The sequence below is a fragment of the Sander vitreus genome, chromosome 11 (genome assembly GCF_031162955.1).
Source record: "Sander vitreus isolate 19-12246 chromosome 11, sanVit1, whole genome shotgun sequence".
Lineage (NCBI taxonomy): Eukaryota > Metazoa > Chordata > Actinopteri > Perciformes > Percidae > Sander > Sander vitreus.
Genome location: NC_135865.1, coordinates 18,381,531 through 18,405,906, shown reverse-complemented (window position 1 = coordinate 18,405,906; position 24,376 = coordinate 18,381,531). Strand labels below are relative to the sequence as shown.

At 39.4% G+C, this 24,376-nt stretch overlaps 1 protein-coding gene across 1 annotated transcript; it reads right to left on the bottom strand.

The window, feature by feature from the left end:
- Positions 1-2,110: 2,110 nt before the first annotated feature.
- Positions 2,111-21,281, bottom strand: cckbrb (cholecystokinin B receptor b). The gene is made up of 5 exons (XM_078262821.1): positions 21,122-21,281; positions 9,007-9,258; positions 7,736-7,997; positions 6,405-6,532; positions 2,111-2,652 (listed from the first exon to the last, which is right to left on the bottom strand). Exons 1-5 carry the CDS (start codon positions 21,279-21,281, stop codon positions 2,111-2,113), a joined length of 1,344 nt encoding a protein of 447 aa, XP_078118947.1.
- Positions 21,282-24,376: the final 3,095 nt, after the last annotated feature.

The following is a 24,376-nucleotide window of genomic DNA, read 5'->3' as shown; positions in this document are numbered from 1 at the left end:
ACTGGGAAACAAATCATAATGTCCTCTATGACACTGCAGGGAATTCAGCCTCTACATGAAAACAAAACACGTTCTCATAAACAACAACACAGACGGTGGCGTTACAGTATTTCTCTATCTTGGAAATGCTACTAGCAAGCACGTAAATACCTCCTGTCTGTTGTTTACTGCTTTTCCAAAGTTTGACAACAGGATTTTTTTCCTTTTGTTAGATGAGATGGGCATTTTCATTCGAGAACACACTTTATCTATGATATCACTTTGACTTCATTGTATGTACATGTATAAGATCAGAGCCATACATACATAGGCCTGATGCCCCTGTGATAATCAGCACAAATGTCATCATCTTGATGAATGTGTGCCTCTTGTGTTTCAAAGTTGATGGGGCCTGAGTCTGTACAGTGAGACAAGGGGAAGGTCAAGGTAATGTTCTAGCAGTCAATTTGACCTCTTCTTGACATTAACTGGACACACGTGAACGTAAGGTTGTCTCAGTCAGTGTAGAGAAATATTCTCTTTCTTTCTGTAGTTTAGTCTCACAGAAATGCTTCACTATATTTATATTTTAAACACAAAGGGAATGGTGCACAAGATAAACTGCTAAAGCTGCAGGCCAATCCTTCCAAAAATGCTCACAAAGGCAGGCCATACATCTATTAGATGAGAGGCTGACAGCATTGTGCTTTGGTGCACTCAGTGAAATATGCTCAGTCGTTTAACCTGGCAGGGTTGAGGTTGTAACACAGTTAGTGCGAGGTGAACGGGGGAGCCAGAGTCAGGCACGCTTGACAGGGCCTGACAAACAGAGACCTCTGAAACCTGGCTGCCATGTTGTAGCCTGCAGGTGAGCTCAACAGGGACTGCAAGTCACTTAACAATCACTGAACTTATAAATGTGTATATATTATAGTTACTTTATCCTTGGTTTACCTCCTTTACTGTAAGGCTGCAGTGGACTTATTGTTTATTAAAAAAAATCACCCTTTCATGCTGCCATACAGTACATATATTGTAACACATACAACATATTAGTACCATTTACTATTTGTATACTCCTGGTGTTTTCATCAAAGTTCATTATATAGTTTCTCTTGTGTTCTAATATGGTATCAGAAATATTACAATGTAGGAACTGTTAAATAGTCTCTTAAATAACCCAGATTCCTATCCAGATGTTCTCCACAAAGTGATGGATACTTATCCGCCAGTTTTGTAATGCCCTCAAACTAGAGCTCTAATATGAGAAAGAAACACAATTCAAAGTGTCAAGTCACCCTTCTCACATTTGCTACTGTGTTCACCTGCAAGGACAAAATACAAACAAACATTGCAGCATACAATGTTTACAACATACAGACAATTCCATCTCTAAAAGCTCAAAAACACAAAGGCAGCTAGCATTACAATTTACAACCACAACACAAGGCATCACCACTTCCCATCTAAACTGTTTATACCACTTACATGTTTTCTGTGAACCGTGGAGCCATGTAGAACTGACAACCCACTCATTTATCAGGTCCCATCAGGAGGAAATTCCTATCTTCTGAGAATTTTCAGTTTGAGTCTTTAAACTCCACTTTCACAACCCTTCAGTTTACAATTTGTCTGTATATAACATAGTATGAAGAACCAGGCACTTAATCCACAAGGCAATTGCAATTAGCGTCATTAATGCAGATTAACAGATTACGGTCTTCCTATTTTTATAGCTACATAATGACTACTAAATTATTAAAATTCATCCCCATATCATACAGCCCACCACTACACACACACACACACACACACACACCTGCCCCGCCGTAAACATCGAAGCAAACAATATGCCTTGGTCCACTGTGACAAGAGATAACTGTACTTGTTTTTTAGTGCTTTTTTCAATAATGCTATGGAGGTATTTACACTGTAAGTGTGTTTCATTAAATGATCTCTACATAACTTTACGCACAGGGTGAAGCTTCTATTCTGCTACAATATATGGCCTGTTTTTTTCACTCCACATTATTGTCACTATGAGTATAGAATTGGCCTAAAAACAAAGGATGTGGGGTGCTGTGTTGCCGTAGTAACTGTCTCTTCTGGACTGTGCCTGCATCCATCTGCCTTAGCAGGTTCCCATGGTGCTGACTGTAGTGTAACTGAACTTGGACATGGATGCTCCTGTTGCCATTACATCCTCTTCGTTGTCCCGTAGCCCACGACGGCGGCGATGATGGCAAGGTGCAGCACAGCACGAGAATGTGGCTAGCAGAGCTTTGCGAAAACGTGTGTTCATGAAGCAGTAAATAATCGGGTTGACGCAGGCAGAGGTGTAGCACAACAAATGGATGAAAGCGATGGGTGCCCCTGAGAGGGCGTGTTTGGCAGAGAGGTCGTCAAAAGCCCGCCAGGTGTTGGCACAATACAGTGGCATCCAGCAGAGAAAGAATAGGACAACAATGACCACCAGCATGCGGATGACTCGCTTCTTGGCCTCCAGCTTGGCCTCAGATGTGTTGCTGCGTGGTCTTTCCGCCTTGATTGCCCTGCTGGATGCAGCCATGTTTGTCATCTCCATTGAGTGCGGCCGCTGGACAACATTAACATAGCAACCATCGCCATCATCACTGCCAGTAGACACAGTGGAGGTCAGTCCATTCTTCCCATCTGTATGGCAGAGTAAAAAAGAGTATTTCTGTGAATTACATGTATTGTATTTAAAACGTGATCCCCTAAGATGTGAGCCATGTTTCCATTTTGTGAGAGTTTGTGCTTTTACCATACTTTGTAGACATTGTTAATATGTCATTGTAGACATTGTTAATATGTCATTGTAGACATTGTTAATATGTCATTGTCTTATGTTCAGTATCGATACTAGTGTCAAAAGGATTGCTACCAAATAATAGGTCCATTAAAAAACATTTCTTAGTGCGTGCACTCTTTGCTTCTCTGCTGATGTTGCATGCATCCGAGCAGCAATCTCCTTAATAGGTCAAGGCTGTCCACGAGCTCATAACCCTCCAACATGGCCTGAGATACACAACATTTCATGAACATGAACAATATTCAATAAGTCACTTCAATCACACCGGGTCCCTCATCTCTGGAAAGAGTCAGTTATTGTGCCTGTGTGTAAGACCAAAGGACCTAAATCACTTAATGATTTTAGACTAGTGGCCCTCACTTCCCTCATCATCCCTCAAAATTATCAAACAGGAGATTTTAGCAATAACACAGCCACTACTCGACCCCTTACAATTTGCCTGCAGGGCAGGAAGGGGGGTCGAGGATGCTACGGGCAGCCTGCTCAACACAGTTTTTAACCATCTGGAAGGGGCAAAGCAATTTGTACGACTACTATTTATTGATTTCTCATCAGCCTTTAACTGTATTCAACCCCACATTTTAGCAGAAAGACTTTCAAAGACACAAAACATCAACCCAGGGCTAATGGCCTGGCTGGTTGACTTTTTAACCTCCAGATCCCAAAGGGTTATAGTTAATGGTGTTTTATCTGGAAATCTTTTATCTTCTACTGACTCCCCCCAAGGATGTGTCCTCTCCCCTCTCCTCTTTATTTTATACACAAATGAATGTCGTTCACAATATGAAGGCAGACAGACAGGTTTTTAAATTTGCAGACGAATCTGTCATTGTGTCTGTTCTTAATGAAAGTGTAATTGACCATGGACCAATAGTGAAGGATTTTAATGATTGGTGTAAGCGCTCCTTTTTAAACATAACTGTCTCCACGACTAAAGAATTAATTATTGATTTTAGGAAACAGTGGCCCCCCTCTTCCCCCCACTATCATTGATGGCCAACCTGTTGAGACAGTACAAGAATATAAGTACCTTGGCACAATAATTGATAGCAAGCTATGTTTTGAACTACATACCAATGTTGTTTGTGCCAAAGCCCATCAGCGTATGTACTTTTACCGAAAACTGAGGAATTTTAACATCGACCCCACTTTTATGAGAATGTTTTATTCCTGTTTTATTGAGTCTGTTTTAACCTTCTGTTTTATCTGCTGGTTTGGTTCTCTGTCCATAAAAAACAAAAAACGACTAGAGAGTATTGTTAGGACATGTGGCAAGATAGCAGGCATCAACTTCCCCACTCTATCCCACATCTACTCCAACAGAGTGGCAAAGAAGGCCCAATCCATTGCTGCTGACCCGAGCCATCCTTTGTCCTGCCAGTTTCCAATAGACTCAGAAACTCTTTTATCCTGACTTCCATTTCCATTTTAAACAATTTGCCAGAACTGTTTTAAATATATGTATTTTATTATACTGTGGGTATTTCATGTTTTGCTGTATTGTTGTGTGTCTTGTCTTTATGTCTGTCTGCTGGCTGTACAAACAATTGCCCCACGGGGACAATAAAGTTACCTTAAACCTTAAATATTCAAAGAAACTGTCTGTCTCAGCTGTCTTTATTGTACGCAGTCTGCCCATCAGTCCCTGTCTCCAGTCACTTCTCACTTTCCCCATGCATTTCCAAGGATATAACTGGTCCTTTTCCTATAATTCCCTGCCATATTGTCAATGTTGCTTTTTGCATTGCATTGCATTTGCATTTTTGTATCTTCACTTCTTTAATAAATTACCGAACTGTTGTTGTTGACCTGCTTGTCTGCATTCGGTTACTTTCTCTGCTGCCCCCACCTGCCTGACAGAAACAAGACATACAACTAAATGGTATTACAGGAAGAGGATAAGGAATTAAATTTCAGAAAGCAGACAGTTTTGTAGCAGCAAAGATCTAGAGTTCTGTGTTTGTGTATACAGATAGACTGAATGCCACATTTTTATATAAAGTACATAGTGTTAGAGATAGGACGTAAACATGTATGATTGGATAATACTATACTTTATGTTGAACATGTGACTATGAAATGACCTCTGTCTGTCTGAGTTATTGGCTATGTTTTTTTTGTCCTATAAAATTCACTTCTAGTAGAGTACTTTTCACTGGATTAAAAACAAATTAAACAGGGAAAACATGTGCTGTCCTACAGCCAGTAAATAAATAAAAAAAAAAATCTAAACAAGCTAAAGTCAAAGCACCACAGCTCTGTGAAAATGCATGCACCCATTTGTAATCATCCATCATCAATTCATTGATAAAATACAAAGTACACTGGATACAGTAATAACAGCCCTAATGCAAATACAAACCACTCCTGGATTATTAAACACATTTTCCAAGAGGTTATTTTAGAAGTTATTTATCCCTTTATTGCTGTTTTTACCCCATGATCTCTGTCTCTCAAGCATTTTTTTTGACAACCTCTTTCTCTCTGAGACTAAACAGATGGTGAAGTCCAGGCCCGCAGCTGCCAGCCAATTCTATCCACTAATGCCCTCCATGCTTCTATCATCCCAGACACACTCTCACATGCCCACAACAGGTTATGTTCCACTTAACCTGCACACATTAAAATGATTGTATGCTAATGAAATCGTGGTAATTAAAATTCCTCATCATTCACATAAATTAAAAAGAAAAATGTAAATGCTAACATAAGTGTCTAGTTGGTAGCTGCTGAATAGTGTGATGGCATGTATCAAGAGACACAGTTTGACTCAACAATTGAATGACATTTCAATCAAAACATCATTAAAGTCAAACATGGAATACTGCTTGATCACCCAAGCAACATTTTCTCTGGAAAATAATTATTTAGAGGTCAGTAGACCTTTTCAAATACAAGTTTTTAAATACAAGTTTTGTGGCCAGTGCCTTATTTTATGTTGTGGTTTGTTGAGGTAACAGCATTATCGTCAGTGATAGAAACAGGATTAACAAGTTTATTTAATAGAAAAAGAAGAAGGCTGGTTCTGTAATAGGTGTGACTCCTATTTCCTTACCAAAGGTTTTGGAGAAGAAAAAAAACAGGAGCGTTGAAACCATACTTCAATTTGACGGTTATCCCTTCTTTGGTGTTTTTAGTCATCTAAAAAGTGTGTTGAGTGTCTAGTTAAGGATCCTGAGATGCTCTTCTTAATGATTTTAGATGGTCATTTGTGTCCACACCTGTAAAACTTGAATGAAATGTGACACTTGCTTGTTTCCAGTAATATGGGTTGTGCTTTTGACATCATTTGTAAGGTTTCATATGTATTGTTTTTACAACCATTTCTTGTTGCTTAATTTCATGTTTATTGCCTGTTTTTTATTGGCCTGCTTGTTAGGTGCATTACGTATGGTCAGCCTTTTATTTATTAATTGATGGGTTGGATTAAATGCTTTGTTTGGTTGTTTTTATTAGTGGCTAGGCAGGCTGCTGAACAACATTAATGTTCTCTTGGAACATGTTAGTTTGTGTGTTTGTGGTCCTGCTGTTGTTGTGGCAGAATGTCTTTCATTTTCTGTATGTTTTCCACATGCAGGGTTTATGGCCTCACCGGTAGAGTTTTTTTTGTGGCCCATCTCAAACTGTATGCCTCTATAAAGTTCCCTGGAGATTAGTCCATAGGCCACAATCATCACCAACCCTGGGATTGCAAACAGCACAAGCAGAAGCAGAATGTACCTAAAAGAGACACATGAGAGAGAGAGGTAAAGATCCCACTGCCACATGCATTCAGGCATTCAGGCATTCATGTAGCCCCAGTTTGTACCTCTCATGTATTAATCCATTACCATTACCTGTACATTCGAGTCCCAGAGCTAAGCATTTCAGAAAAATAAAAACCCGGCAGAATGTTGTTCAGCAAAATGTACTGTGGTTCAGATGATATTTAAAATTTTCAAATTGCAAAAGTATATATTTTATATATTTTTAAAGCACATCATCTCTCAACAAGAAATAGATCCAGTTAAAGCCCAAAGAAAAGACATTGTGGTGTATGTACTGTGCGTGTGGTTTGGAGGTGATCACTAATCTCTATTTGTTCTTGAATTGATTTTGTGCTTTTTAATCAGTCAATGAGATGTGCTGAGCAGTGCATGATATTATAGGACCACGGTGAGATGCACATTACAGTGATGACTGTTAGGATTAACAAAAAATATTCCTCCACTTTTTCAAATTCATAACTAAACAATTATTTTTCTTTTTATTTCTGTACAAATTTCATATAATGGGACTATGTTCATGTTAAAATACCTTAAATTTGTATGTTTATACAAAACAATTTCCCTGTTGACAAATCACTGTGTGAAAATAACTTCAATCTAATACTCACTGATATTGCACCTTATTAATCGGAATAGGACTGTCTACACACGCAGCCTTCTATGTCCTTCCAGTGGATTATTAAAAAACATGCTACCTCCAAGACGACCGGCTGTTTTTTTCTAATTGTGTAGCCCCATACATTTTAATATTCAACGTAGTGTATGCATACTTAAGACACTGTTATCTGTTATGCAAAATCTCCCCATGTCTTAAACAAAAGCCTAAGTATAAGTAGTTACTTGTTAAATCTTAAAAAGGTGGTAATAATGTTAATATTTCATAATCAAGCAATAAAAACAGCAGAACATTAAATTGAGACTATTTAAGTTTTAAAAGAAAAAAATGAATTAATATAAAAATGCACCATTTGTCAATTCAATACATGGTGTTTGTTCTTTTATGACCTGCAGGTTATGGTGGTTAAAGATAATGTTTTTAGCTAATGATTTTTTTTCATGTTTGCAGGTAAACACTTCTGAAATAGTTATAAAACTTTGTTAAAGAACTGGGACAAGAACATTTAAAAGACACACCATCTAAAACCCAAACACTCACCAGGCCTGCTCTGCTGTTGCGAGGGGCCACATGTGGCGACACTGGTGAGCAGTGGTGTTGTCAGGACGTGGAAAAGACTCCAAGTGACTGATGATTGGATAGGGGATCATGATGATGAAGGCTAGCACCCATGTAGCAGCAATCACCCGATAGGCATGGGAGCGGGTCTGCCACACCCGTGACTTCAGGGGGTTACAGATGGCACTGTAGCGCTCAATCGCTATGGCAACCAGGCTAAATGTGGAGATGCTCACTGATATTCCTGTAGCGAAACAAAACAGATTATTTAAAAAATAACTAAACATACATGCTATCTTTTCTTTTGACGCATGAAAAGTTATTACCGCTCTGCGCTCAGAGCTTGGAGCCGTAATAAAAAAGTTACATAAACATGTTTGTTGATGTGCCTGTAATATCTGCAATCATAACTGAGAATAAAATAAGGCGCTCAGAGAAGATGTGCTTGCAAATGAATACAGTGCGAGAATGTAGATAGGGATGGTTATCTGAGTCTGATGATATCGGACATCTCCCTTCTGACAGGACAAGACGGGAAATTACTCTATACCTCTCTGATCCATGTCCTCAGCAAGAATACAGACAGTAGGATGTGTGTGTGTGTGTGTGTGTGTGTGTGTGTGTGTGTGTGTGTGTGTGTGTGTGTGTGTGTGTGTGTGTGTGTGTGCGTACTGTATGTGTGTTTGTGCGAGTCAGGACCCAGGGGAGCACTGTGTTTGTACCAATGAGGGCAGCTTTAGAGCAGATCCCACTGAAGCAAAGAACAATCAGCCCTGGGTTTGTCCAGTTTTTCCTCAATGCATCAAGATGATGGCTCTTCATTCATGGTCCAAGTGCTTTATCTAATCCACCTTTTCTATTTAATTCTCAGATGGCTTATTCAGCAGTAAAGCAGTAGGCTGCAAAGTAAATCTCTTCTTAAGGCAATATGGAATTGGTCTAATAATCAGACTTGATGTCTGAATGAAATGATGAAAGTAGCAAGAAAAAAAACACGTAATGCCTGTTTGAGCAATTTCACATGGAATTGCAATAGTGACAAAACTGTGAAAGATATATGATGTCTTTGTTTGCCAAAAAGTGTTATATACTGTACAGTATAGTGTCTATCTTATAATACGCAGGCAAAAGTGAATAAGTGAACAAGGAAGTGATTTAGGATAGAGGTATGTTATTTTACTGAATATAGAGAATAGTGGCAAACATACAGATATAGTAGATAGTCTGTATATGTATACTCCCTCTTCGCTCACCCATGAAGTAGGACACAATCTTGCACATGGCGGCTCCAAAGATGAAGTCCTTGAGGATGCTGGGGATGAGTGTGAAGGGCATGCAGAAGACAGCCATCATCAGGTCACTGATGGCGAGCGACAGCAGGAAGGTGTTGGTCACAGTGCGCATGCGCTTATTGACCGTCAGCACCACAATGATCAGCAGGTTGCCAAACACACTCAGGAAGAAGATGAGTGAGTAGAGAAGGATCCGCAGTGTGTGGTCGTCATCTGGTGCAGAGGAAGACAGGAGTAGAGGATTTGTTAGAGCTTGCCTAGAACCACCAGTTCTGTTTTACATGATGAGCAATACAATCACACTGTCTTCATTGATCCTGATAGCCTCGAGCCAATAGTGCTACTTCTGTATTGTACTAAAGAAATACTGTAACAAACTCACTGCTCTCACTTATTTGTGATATCATACCTGTTTATACCTCAATACAAGATACAGTAAAAATAATAGAAAAGGTAATTGTGGTAAGTCCAGCTGGGCTTTCTTGAACTCAAGTAATATATATTATACTCAGGGGCGCCATATAGGGGGGAAAAGTTAGGACAATTCCAAGGGCCCATGACTGACAGGGGCCGCAAAAATAGGTAAAAACTAATATAAAATTATTAAACCATCATCCTTCAGTATATATATTTCAAATATAATAATAAAATGAATGATCTATTTGTTTGTACTTGTTTTTGGCAGTAAAAGTTCAATATCCCCATTGACCAAAAAGTAAACATCCATATTGACCGACCACCCCCCTGTATCAGGATGAAATGGTTTGGTCCTGCCTTAACGCACTCACTCAGTGATGGTGTTTAGTTGCAGTCAGTAGATGCGCCAGAACTACAGTGACCACAATGTTGCCAAGTAACGTTAAATCAAAATCTGGTTTTCAAAAAAGGAAAGAGAGAAAAGAGAGAGAGGAAAGACAAAGGAAAGGGTGTCAAACTGTAACCCAGTTTTTCACCAAGAAAGGTGGGTAGCCTATAGTCTGTGAGTGGTATTAACCTGTTGGCTTAATGTCCACAGTGAAATATAAGCTAGCTAGCAACAGACTAGTGTTAGCCTACATTTAATCACCATTTAATCAGTGCAGGGAAACGTTTAGCAAGATATTCATATTAAATCATTGTCCCTGCCCCTTTTAGCAGACTTGACAACAGATGAGTCAGCAGCACCCCAGTCTCCCCCTAACTGTGCCCCTCCCTGTCCCAGTGAAGAAGGTGAGCAACATTGTGTTCAATGACATGCCAGTTATTTGAGAGAAAGGTTTGGGTTTCCAGGAGTCCTTTGTTCTTATTCATACCTTTTAATTGGTCACTGGTACTGTTAGTTTGTTATGACCATATTCCAAACCTCAAAACCTTTTGATTTAGTGATCACTTGATCTGTTTTGTAGCACTATAATAACCCTGGTGTGGAAATTCCATTTTACATGTCCACTTTATTTTCTTGTTGGCATATATGTGCAGCTAAGTAAAAAAAAACTGTTGTTTTCATTGTTTTGAGAGGATGATGTTAATTTATTTTGATTGAAAAGTTAATATATATTTAAGTTTGTTCGTTTTTCTTTTTTTTTAAATCTTCCATTAATAACTATAATAATAATTAATAATAATAATAATAATTTTGTTGAGAATTTTCCATTTTGTCAAATTTTACAAATACATTGAGACTGTAAAAGATGGCCCTCAGCACATTTTTTATGGTTGCTTTTAATCTTGCATCAAATAGTGAACTGCATACCAGACTTGCATTAATGTACAAATCACCAGCAGTAAATATTGTGCTAGTACTAGTATTGAACTACAAGAAGCAAGACAGTTGCAAGCCGTTAATTGGAGTTATGTAAAGCTTTTGATGGGACAGTTAGGTCCTAGAGATGTGGTGACAACAGCTGCGCAGAGGGGGCCCAATTTGTTTTTTTGTCATGGGGCCCAAAATTGCTGGCGGCGCCCCTGATTATACTTCGACCATCTGGTTGTAGGGGTGGGGTGGAGAATAGCATAGGTGTTGCATCATTATGACATTACAAAATAAGACACACTTATAAACAGATTTACAAGCATAATTGGCACGCTTCTACCTTAATTAGCAAAATTAGCCTGTTTAGCTTGTTTTTGTTGTCGCATAAATGTTTCTGCTGACATGGCAAGCCACCAATTAGCTGCAACCAGTTAAAAATATCAAAGCCTAGAAACTGCCCAATCATCATAAAAGTAGCCCAATTCCAAAATTGTATTTAGTATAATTAGGCATACTCAATTATCATGTAGTTTTTTCTACCTTCAAAAATACTGTACAAAATATTGTGGCAAAGCTTGTCTCTACCCTCTCTAGTTATTAGCAGCTTCACTGGATCATATCTTGTAAAGTCCATGGTGTCTGCTTTCTGTTATCTTTGCTTCACCCCCTGCTTAGACACAACACTTTTTAACAGGTTACCTACCGTGACTGTATCCTGGAGATTATAGGCACCCATCCACATCCGCACAAATCACATCATGCATAAGCCCAAACTCCATTGACACAGTTGTAGAGGCAAACCAAACACAGTCGAGTCTTAATCCCCTGAAAATTCCCAACCAACAGTTCCTCGAAGGTACTGGTAAATTACATAGACTAAGACCTGCAACACAAGAGAGGGTCTGTCCCCTGCAAAACACAAACCAAATTTATTACTATCTCCATCTTTTCTTTTCACCGTGGGCTTCACCCGCTCTTGTTATACGAAACGGAGTTCGCTGGCTGGATGTGATGTTAGCAATGCCTTTTTTTGCTTTCCCTGTCTTTTATTTCAAAGTGTTGGCACTGAGGTTTTGTGGACAACAACGGGGGTAAGAGACCTAAAACATTGGTGGATTTGCTGATTTTTACTGTAATTGTAACCTATACCTTGATCTGTTTTGTAGCACTATAATAACCCTGGTGTGGAAATTCCATTTTACATGTCCACTTTATTTTCTTATTGGCATATATGTGCAGCTAAGTTAAAAAAAACATTGGATACAGTATGCTATGTTTGTCTGTTGATTGCTGAGCTAAAAGTGTTATAGCCTACACACTACTGTAGTAGCTGTATGAAAACTGGGACATGTTGTTGTTGTGATTCTCCATGTTGACATGGTGACTGTTTTGGGTATATGCAGAGAAAAATAAATTATATTTTCCTCAGTCTGCAGCATTGGTCTTGTGTAGTGTTTGGTGAACTTATTGTACATTTTCACTTTCTCTGTGTACTTCATTTACTGTACTCTAATTACTGAGTAGTAGAATTGCTAAAAGTGTTTTAGGTTAGCAACAGCAGTGTGTAACAGAGTGTTCAAACAGCAGTGTTCAAACAGAATTAAGTCATATGAAACGTGTGTGTGTGTGTGTGTGTGTGTGTGTGTGTGTGTGTGTGTGTGTGTGTGTGTGTGTGTGTGTTTTATATGGTAACAAAATATGTTTTTTATAAATTAGTATATTGTTTTTGCAAGAGTGTTTCATTTTGCAAAGGGTCTGAGGTGTTCTGCTGATTGGGTCCCTGTTTTCAAAATAGTGCTTAAGCAATCGAAAAAAACTAAATAAAGTAGTGCTGGTTGTTTTGCCCAGTTTCGAAGTGCTGCTTTCTGTTCATTTACCAATTCACCTCACTGACCCTGAACATTACAAATATATATTCAATACACAAAACATAATATCCATATTTCCCTTGGCCTGTGACATGTCTGTTTAAAGGAATCCCATTGATATTGATCATTAGTCATATTGATTAACAGTAATCCACTTAGGATGTAAATATATGAAATGTGCACAGCTGGCTGGGGCACGTAAGCACAGCGTTCAATTCTCTCTCTCTCTCTCTCTCTCTCTCTCTCTCTCTCTCTCTCTCTCCATTGATTTTCTCTCTCTCAGAAACACACACACTTACAGTCTTACCATCTAATGACATGCAGCCTCACCATCTGTGTCACACACTCCTATGCAAATAAAAAGCAATAACCTCTAATACGGTGGGTACTGTTCTGCTGACATAACATCAGGGTTTCTTAGCCACAACAGGCTTACAAATGAAAGTGTTTAATTGTGTACTTGTTTGTGCAACTCTCTCTCTCTCTCTCTCTCTCTCTCTCTCTCTCTCTCTCTCTCTCTCTCTCTCTCTCACTCTCTCTTTCATGTCTAATCAAAGCCAATTAGCTTTCCTGTGTGCTTGCTGCCTGTGCGGGAAACACTGATAAATTTCCTCAGCACATTTACCAGTTCCTTCAAGCCAGCATTTCCAATATCTGCTCCTGTTCCTGTGTGTGGAGCAGAAGCATTTATATTAATCACTTTGCTCACCAATGCTCTAGCTGCGCTCAAAATATAATCAGCAAATATATTATGATATATCATATTAGGTTAAGATAGATTTGATGAAGACTTTGTGAAGGTGCGTTTTGGCGTCTTTCGGCTCATTGTTTTGCTTTTACGGTTTTGCTGTTTTGCCTCACCATTCACATTTGCATCTTTTCTAGATGCATCAGGAGTAGTTTGCAGCTCATAAGCTCCAATCAACACACTGCACACTACTTAAACATCGTGCCTGACAAATTTAGTGACTAGCTGGTGAACATACATAGTGGAGCATTTAGGAGCTAAAGAGTTAGCTATTTCCTTACTTTTCACTGGTTTCACTGTGAAGCTGATGAAATCTCCTGTTTGCACTGGTCTACACAGCAGTGCTGCATGTGGTCCTCCTGATGTGGATGTACAATGAATATTCCACCTGTGACAGACTACTGTTATCTGTAGATGCTCTATGATGCAGACTGACAGTTGTTAAGATTGTACTGATACCATATGAGAAAAATACACTCACTGTCGGGTAGCTACAAAAGGACATACTCTATGATAAATTAAGTTGGATGAAATCACAAAGTATTAGGCCAATAGAAAACCGAACCTAACGCCACCATCAGGTCAATTTTAAACCTTGTCCAATAGGCTACTTTAGTTTATGACTAAATACCTGCAAAGTTAATGACATTCCCATCAGCCTTAGCTGTAGGCTACTTTGTGTTTTAAGTGTGAATGGTAGCATGCTAACATGTTACACTATGATGGTGAACATGTGAAACATTCTTGCCAAACATCAGCATGTTGACATTATCATTAGCATTTGAACATGTTAGCATGCTGACTTGCATGCAGCAGTCTCACAGAGCTAGCTGCATCCTTTGCATAGCTGCACACGTGTTAATAAGTTAGTACTTGTTGATTTTCCAGTCAGTATACTGCTTGCGTCAATAAACTTAACATCAGCCAGTAAGGTGTATTTTTCACCTGTATCCTCTTTATTTTTTGTTGTAAAAAATATATATATTTTCTTTACGAACAAGCCAAAAAAGTCTGTTAATACATGCAATTTTCATGACAGAAATATATTGGACATTATCAATAACAAATTTCACATTTAGGCTAGTTGTTACTTTCTATGCTCACAGAATTGGTTAAATACTGTGACACACAAAACACTAATTTGACAGCATATGTCTATTCTTAAGGCAATCAAATGATTACACTTTATTTCTGTCCAAGAGCTGTTGGTTAATGTGATTCTTCTGTCTGGAGGCTGATGGATCTTAATGTTGAACTAAAAATGTACAGATTGTTGTTAAACAGCGATGCTGACGATAGCTGACCTGCCAACCCACACAACTCTTTTTTTTATTTTTATTTTTTTATTGTAATTAAAATTAAAGTCATTACAGAAACCAACACTGTCTATTTAGCAATGTTTAGTTTGCGCTGAGCTCCACCAATTATTTGGAGAACTCTTTTTTAGTTAGAGCCAAATGACAGAAGGGAAGCCTGTAGCACTTGAGGTGTGAGGAGCTGGTTTCATGAGTGTGTATGCAGTGCCCATAAGCCGTGTTTGACCATCGGCTCTGGCACACAGTCTGCTCTCTGTTTACAGACTAGAGGCACTGTGAGCCGGAAAAAATATTTTGTTGCAACTTCCAGAGGTTTGCTCCTTGCAACCATTTGAAAAAATCATGACACGTCAGAGAATACGGCTTCAATTTATCTGGCATTTATATCTTATTACAGTGCTTTCCCTGCACCTACTATCTAAGTAATGTGTCCCTATTTGGTTGCATCACATACACACAGCATATCTGCTATATTGGACACCCGTTTGTACATGCATGTTACACACAGTTTAGTTAAAGTGCTCATATTATGCTCATTTTCAGGTTCATAGTTGTATTTTGAGGTTGTACCAGAATAGGTTTACATGGTTTAAATTTCAAAAAACACCATATTTTTGTTGTACAGCACATTGCTGCAGCTCCTCTTTTCACCCTGTGTGTTGAGCTCTCTGTTTTAGCTACAGAGTGAGACATCTCACTTCTGTTCCGTCTTTGTTGGGAGTCACACATGCACAGTAAGTACTGCTAGCTAGTCTGAGGGAGTGCCACGCTAGCAGCTAGGCAAACATTATAACGGGTGTTACAAAGTGACGCACGTTCATCACGGAAGTAAAGGCTGGACTACAATAGAGCTGTTTGGAGCAGTTTGTGAACAGTGTTTTCTGTTGGAGAAGGTAAGTGCCTTTGGGGTGGACTTTGGGCTTTTTCACTTTGTAAACCTATAACGTGCACAAAAAAGATATATAACACAATAAAGGGGAAAAGCAAAAAAGTATAATATGAGCACTTTAAGTTGTGCAATTTAAAACCCTATTAAATCTTTTCCATATCTTGTGTAACCTTGATTTGAACACACCACTGCTGTTATTTTACCAGCAATTAAAGTGTTGGATGTGAAAGGTTGGTGAACCAATTTGCTGCTAACAATAACATTAAAATAATTGTGGAAAGTGAACTGCGGTGGCAAAGACTATTATTAGATATGCAGTGAAATGGTGGATACATTAATAACGGGGTTCGTAGTCTATCCATGAATATTTAAGGTTTCATCTGTTTCTTTCATTCATATGTCAGACATTATATTGAGAATGAATTACTCCCCCTACCCCCCTCTCTGTCTAATAGAAATCCAGCGTGTCCCTTTCTATCCCAGTTGGCCGTCGTGTCGATGCACCTATCAGGGAAAAGCTGGCTATGCTCTTGTAAGACCAAGGTATTGGTAAATGTCACAGCTAGTAGCTAATCTAGCAGAGTAAATATCATCTAAGCCTAGTCACTAAGCCAACTGCACCCCAGAACAGTTGATGAAGGCACTGAACAAAACCACTTTCTGTTGATTGACAGACAACAACACAAAAGCCTCAGAGCCCCTGGTCATGGTGGTCGGGCGACAGAACACGTTGGTTGCTTGGCACACAGTGCAGGCATGTATTAAACACCTCAACTCTCAACAGGCAGTGAGATGAGAGGGTGTGAGCGATGTAGATAGTGAAATACACAAACTGGAGCAATGCAGCGCTGAGAGAAGTGGTGGGAGTGAAGAGGGAAATGAAAAGCATTTTTTTGTCTAAAATCCTTTTGTGAGGGATAACTGCTTTGTGTTCAGGAATTGAAAATGGTGGTTTGTTCCAGGCTGTCAGTGACTGATAACCCCTCCTGTTGCAGTCATCATCAACTCCAAAGTAACGACCACCTCCTACTGTTTTATGATGAATTGCACTGCAATCAGCAGATGCGTAACTATCGGTAAGCAGGGTAAGCGGTGCTTACGGGCCCGGATCAATCAGGGGCCCGCGTGACTGGAAGATATTGATTGACAGCCGGGGGCCCCCTGTCGCATTTGGCCACTGACCAAGCGGGAGTGAGAACGGGTCAAATTAATTTCCTTGTTTCAGAGACCGTTCTCTTCACGTGTGTGACTCGAACATCTCACATTTACCAACAAAACGTACAACGAAAGACCGTGCAGAACATTTCAGACCGTCCTGCCAACCTGTAAACATTTTAACATCAATGTACACTGTAACGTTTTTTCACTCTAAAGTCACTGAAAGCTGCTGCTGTTTACATCCTGTCTGATCGCTGCAGCAGGCGGGGCTGCTGAGTTCCCCCCCGCGACTGACACACACACACACACACACACACACACACGGTGGATGCAGGAAAAACCGGAGATGAGACGTACAGGATGACCTAAATTGAGGACAGCTACACTCGTTAAGTGCAATGCTAAGTTAAAGTCCAATAAGTACTTTATTAAACCGTATGAATGTGTGTCCCAGGCCAGGATAGGAAATGAACTAACAATGTAAAGATCAACAAGCCACTGACACATCAAATTTGATTCAGTCAATAAATTATTATTTTTTGTCTTAAATCCACCAGCCATTTTCATATTATACCAACATTTGCAGCATCCTGAGCCTTTTTGGTAAGGTTCCTAGGAAATCTCAGCCCAGAGTAATTAACTAATAGAAATAATTATTCTCCCCAAAACAAGTTTCCTTTTTAAGAACTATACAAAAAATTTTTTTGCAACTTTCACTGTCTTCTGCAACTTCATTGCAACAAACATACAAAAGACATCGCAACTTTTATCGCAAAATCAGGCATTTTGGGCCGTAACAATCTAAAAAAGGGAGGGACTGCCCTTGTGTGTTTTTTCATGTGTTATGGTGAGCATTCACCAGTGTTTTTTTGTTGTTGTTGTTGTGGTGCACGTAGGCTACTCCTGATTTTGTCAGTCATCTCATCTCTTATATGCTGTGTCTCTATGATCCTATCCTGTCCTATTGATGGTAGCCTACTCGTGGACATTGCGTCGTCATCACGTGCTGTAGTAGGGGGGACCGCCTTGATAATCCTGCTTAGGGGCCCGGTGTTTGCTCGTTACGCCACTGGCAATCAGCCAGTATCCTTGATAACTTATAAACACTGATTGATTCTATACAAACCTGTCTTGTGCAGTAAACAAGGTGTGACAGGCTTCCTTTAAAGCTACCATAACTAATCTCAAGTCTACAGCAGGCGTGTCAAACCGTGTGACATGAAGAACTTAAGCGTCTGCAGGTTTTGTTTACAAATCAAAAATAACACCTGAGCTGCATCCAATATAAAAACATTTTGAAAGGTGTTAGCTGAGTGATGTTTCCTCACAACGGGGGACAAGGATTTTCCTTGCTTTGAGATGTGTTTGCTCCCTTTGGTGGCTGTGTCAGGGGTGGATGCCAGTATCCATGGTGAAAATCTCACAAAGCAGTGTCGTATTTAAACACTGAAATGTCTCACAGAGATACACATGGGGTGCAATTTGCACTGTTAAAACGGTACTCTATTTAGTGCTGCGCTTCCATAAAAATGAGGAACATGCCCTAGACAGATTTTAAAAAGGAATGTTTGACGCTTCTGTGTGTAGAAAGCCTGCTGAAATGTTTAGGTTTATTTATTACAACTTGACAAAGCTCCTCCAGAGCCACAATGAGTAAATTACTATTGGTGGAGTTTACTTTTAGACCAAAAAACTATAAAGCTTTTCTGTTTTAAATTGAATGAAGACAGAACAACACATTAAATGCATATGTTTCAGCGACCGTCCCCACAGCAAGTGCCCTAAAACAACGTAGCCTATATTGTTACATGTAGCCTACTCCTTTGGTAGCAAAAGAGGAATCCAGGTGACATGATTACAAAGTGATCAAATCTGTGTATAGGTGGAGGTCAGAATGGACGGATGGATGGGTTAACAAAACTTTGGACATTAAAACTGGAAACAGCTGTAGTTCCCTGTTGCCTGCTGACAGCACAGACACAATCATTCCCTAACCATAACAATAGATATATGGCACATGCTTTTACATCCCTGATCTGCAGAATGAAATCTGATGGTGACACAAATCTGCTCCATTAACACAGAGTGTCAAATTGATGGACAGAGAAAGGAGTGTAACATGGTAAAGGAGTACTCAAACTCTGGAGTGACAGATTGAGAAATGATGGTGACAGCAGCTATACAGGGTCAGACATCCTCATTTTTTTCCAGAAGATGGGTGTGTGGTCCTGTTGGGAGATACAGTGGAAAGAGAAGTAAGGCAGTGAAAAGCCAACCTGAAGAGAAGTGACAGTGTGTGGGCGAAATAACATAATAGTGCAGGCGACATAAAAATGGATTTAGCTCCCAACTTAACTATGCTGCTGCACTTCTCACCAGACACAAGACAAGGCAGTCTTGATATGTTCTTGTCACAGGTGTCCTAAGTGGGTGCTCAATATTACTCATCACTGGCAGGTATAGAAGATGTGAGGTAAAAATGGGAATGAAGTGAAATCTTTCAGTTAAGAAACAGTATCTCTCACTTATGTTGAGTGATCAACACAATCTCTGCAGTGTCTTCTACGAACATGTGGCCACACGCGCACACCTCATCAACACATGACAAACAACCGGTAAGGGGTGAAAATAGCAAGTGTTATTTGATAAAATAGCAGGTGGAGAGAGGACTGAGAGGATATTGCAAGACTGATGACGCACATTAATGTTCTTTCTTGTTCACAAGCTCAAGTGAAGTCAGTTTAATTAATATAGTCCCAAACCACACATTTGCCTCAGAGGGTTTTACAATATGTACAACATAGCAGGCAGGCACATTTTTATACCCTCAATTTGAATAAAGTGCTTGGAAATGTTTATATCAGGGCCAAGACCAGGACTAGTCAAGACCCGAGTCAAGACCGAGTCCAAAGAGGTTTGAGTCCAAGTCAAGACCGAGTCCAAATGAGACACAGTCATGACTGAGACAGAAAAAAAGAATCCTCTTCAAGACCACTTACTTACCTGTTCATAATTTATGTGATGTGAGAGAGAGTATAGCTTCTATTTTAAGATGATCATTTTGATTTATTATTTGCAATAATCAAAAAGCAAGTGCGAGGACAACACTGTATGATCAAATTAGGCCATGTTATTTACTCTAAGTATAACAATTTCACTTAAGTCACATCAGCCTGAAGTGCAACGTTACATTTTAGATGTTGAGTCTTTTTATTTTGGTGTAAGAAGAACATTCTGGACTGCTGATGTAACAAATAACAATAAACACAGGTGTCAAAATGGAAATGTTCGCATTCTTGAACTTATTACTTGTCCTGAAGAATCCATAGTACAAAGTGCTCAGTGACGTGTCTGTGGCCAAAATGAAACTGATTGATGCCTGATGATTTAGACATATGACGCAGCCAGGCGTGTACCTGGCGACCATGACCGATGTCAATGTGCCTAATCAATGGTTTTGCTTTAAAGGAGGGAGTTACCCTAGAAAAAAAAGCTGGTCGAGAACAACTAGAATATTTGGCGAGTCCGAGGCAAGTCTCAGTCCAAATACCGACAAGTCCAAGACAACTCCTAGACAACAGAAAAACGTCTCGAGGACTCAAGTACTATAGCCCTGGTTAATATTATACTGTATATAAAACATTAGCATATAAAAACAGCAGGAAGCAGCAGTAAGGCCGTGTAGTACAGTCCAGATAGGAAGCATCTGACTTTTTTTTTTTTTTTTTTTATAAATCCCTGTTTAGCCTTGATTTGATTCCTGACTGTGACTCTCTCTCTCTCTCTCTCTCTCTCTCTCTCTGTCTCTCTCTCTCTCTGATATTTCACTGTATACACATGAATGTCCACTCTGGGGATTAATAAAGGCTTATCTTTATTATGATATCTTATTTCCATCAATTTTCTCAAGCAAAATACCTTACAACACAGCTTTACTTTGACAAATACTGTAGAGTCTGGCACATCAGAATATGATATCCCAGGGAATTAATAACACCCATACTGCTCTTCATTATGTTAAGTGAACTATTGCTTTTTAAAGTAGAATTTTTAATTATGAGCCAAAAGTTACACACAATGAAGTCAGTTTATCCTCCTTTCAATTCAGAAATAATCTGCACTTCCAGCCCAACATATCTCAATAAATCATCATTAACAACCTAACGTTAACCTGAGGGTATTTTAAAGGAAAGCTGCAATTAATTTTCTTGCTGCATGCCTCTTTGTGATCACCAGCTGGAGGCAAGTACTTAAATCAGGTCAATATAGCACCTTCCCGTAGCAGAAAGACAACATGAGGTCATAGTTGCACTTCTTAATTAACCTCCAGGTGATAAATGTTGAGTAATCTGTGTGTCCGCTCACCTTTGTTCCTCACAAGCTGAGGTATGAGCAGGGTGGAAACGTTGCTGCAGGTGATGTTTGATGTCTCGCTCCCGTTACCGGCTCCGTTCTGCACCGCATCAGTCTGCGATCCGACGCACTCAGGGGATGTAAATGTCTCATTTCGTGCATAGAGATCCATGTTTTTTTTCATTTAATGTTGTCTCTAAGGTTACACAAAGTTCGATTTAGACGTTTTGTAAATTTTCGTCTGAGCCTCTAAAGTAGTAAAACCCCTACACTCGGCATCCATAGTCCTTCACACTTGAGACCGAGGCAAGTTGTCGCTTTCCAACCACTAGAACAAACAAAAAAACTGTCGTTTACTTCTTTTTCGTTTATTTTTCCACCTTTGCTGTAGATGTGTCTCACTTGGCATTACACGCGTTAATTAAGGATTGGTGCGCAGCAGGAGCTAGAGAGAAGGAGCGCGGCGCAATGCTGCGCCTTTGCCAAGTAAACCGCATGGAGCGGAGAGTGGACTGGGAGACCTGTCATATAGTGTGTGTGTGTGTGTGTGTGTGTGTGTGTGTGTGTGTGTGTGTGTGTGTGTGTGCGTGCGTGCGTGCGTGAAACAAAACGGCCATTGGTCAGGTTGTAAACACTCGTAATCAATGTTAAATTGCTAATTTAAAAATACTTTAACGCAGGTATCCTATGTCAGAGATTAAGCCTACACAATTACAGATATTAATGCAGAAGTTTTGTTTTTCTCATTAAAAAAGCGCGATAAAAAAAAACGTAAAATGTAATAGATTTATAATGATTGCCTGTGTGAAACACATTAGGAATTATTGGTTGAAACAATATTATTAAATCATTCACAATGACAGATAATTAATTTCTTAAATCAGATAGCATTGGGTTAAAGTAATTAAGGAGTTTAATGAGCTGAAAGCAGTATGTGCAGGGACACTGTGTAAACGAATAACAAGTTAATGCCTTGGTTTTTTTGAGTGACAAACCCACCACTATCTGCCATAAGTCATCTGAGTCCAGATAAGCTATCATATTGTCATACCTAAATAGTGACGGGCCTTAAGATTTATCTCTGACAAAATAGCCTTGGAGCTTTTGTAAAACTGCAATTTAAATTAATGAGATTGGGGAGAATTCAGAGAAAAGATTTGGAGAAAAAAAAAGAGGAACAAGTGTGACGCATTTTGTCCAGGCACTGTGCAGGTTAAGATAATTGTCGTCTCGTAATTGCCCACGTGAATGTGAATGTCTGTCTCTATGTGTCAGACTGGCGACCTGTCCATTGTGTAGCCTCCGTTTCAATGTCAGCTGGGTTTGGCTCCAGCCTCACCGCAGTATAATAGCTAATGGCTCTGGCTGGATGGATGGATGACCTAGTGTAGTGGTTTTACATGCGCACCACTGCCCTCACGTGGTGTGCGAGTGCACTTTCTGTCTTTTGGGTGAAGGATCGACATGTAACATTACAGAGCTCTATGTTGATAGAAAAGGGTTCTGCAGAATATGCCAATAGGCCTACTTTTTACATTCTTGTCATTTGCAAGAGCATTAATGTACGTAGAGTTGAAGTCACAGTCTGAGGTGGTTATCCTCCTTATTATATATTGCTTATCATAATCAAAATCATCATTGTTACCCCATTACCCTCTAGAAGAAACTAATTAAATTCTATGATATTACAATATTTGTTATGGTTCTTACACATCCTTGCTCTGTGTTTTTACCATGCGTCATTTTCTTTCTCTGAAACATTTTATGGATGCTCTGTGTGAGATCTATTTCAACAGTCAAGGCATGTTTTCTTATAACCATGACCACATTTCTCAACTAATTTCTTTATATGTAATGGTCAATACAGGTATGTGTTTTGGAAGGCTATGAAATATAATGTCGTCCCGATGTTCCGAGCATTAGATTTATAAAAGGTTGATGTCTCTGATGTTTAGTTATGACAGTCATTGGCACAGTTTCTCGGCACAAATCTGTCCAATTTTATCATAATGATATAAATAATTGCAAGAAATTGCATTGAAATTGATAGATGCCACTTTGCTTTGTGTTTTGAGAATGGAAAGAAATCAGACAATCCGAGAAATATTAAGAGGAAACAGGAAAACACTAATACGTTCTGAGATTTGCTGTTCTAATTTATGACAGATTTATTTGATTATTTCAGTTTTGGTCACAGTACTTTTGCAGGTCTATTTTGACTTTTTTATTGTGATTCAATTTTGTTTTAAAATGTTTCAAATTCTTAATAATGTTCAATGACAGAATGCTGCTACTGGTCTGTGTGGCACTAATGGCATTTATAAAAGGCTGGTGAGTGTAAATTATTGTTATGATTAGAAAAAGCCATCATCATCAATCATTTCATCAAGGTTTAAGGAGAATGTGTTTTAGTCCATCTGCACCATTGTGCTGTATTGAGTTGACTTTTCCGTGCCACCTATACATTTGGGAGGTTGTAATGTCGCTGCTGTTTGAGGCATGTTATTGCTGTGGAGAGCGGGGACTGGCTGCTTGGCCTCTGAATGCTCAAATGACTCCCAGAGAGAAAAAAAAGAAGTGGCCATTATTTGAAGCGACCCACCTCTTATCTTTCTTCTGGTCTAATTAGCTGACTCTGGCAGGTCATGTGCTGGGCCACTTACCCCAGATAAACAAGCCATGTGAGGGTGCCAATCAAGATGAAGATAGAGAGACTGTTGAGAGACAGTTGAGTACTATAATCACAAACTGGCATGGCGTGTTGATTACTGATGCTCCACTGCTGATGAAGACAGGTTGGAGATAATTACTTCTGGGTGGCATTTTACAGCTCATACCCTCTGATGTTACAGTATACATGCATACTTTTCTGACATTACTGTAAAAAACACTAAGGTTTCAGATCAAATAAACAACTGCAGCACAGGAGGATTCATCAATCCAGGCAGTCAGCACCACAGAAATACATTAAACTTTATTTTTTTTCTGGCAAACACAAGGTGATGACTGAGGGTAATGGATAGGGAATGCATCAGTGCCAAGCCGAGCTGAAGACAATTTCTGTTTCCTTCCACTCACTTCCTCCCTCCTCTGATTATGGCAACTGGAGCCCTGGGATCAATGTGTATATATGTGTGTGTGTGTGTGTGTGTGTGTGTGTGTGTGTGTGTGTGTGTGTGTGTGTGTGTGTGTGTGTGTGTGTGTGTGTGTGTGTGTGTGTACTCTGTATGTGTTATCTTGGGGGAGCTCAGAGCACCAAACCATCAG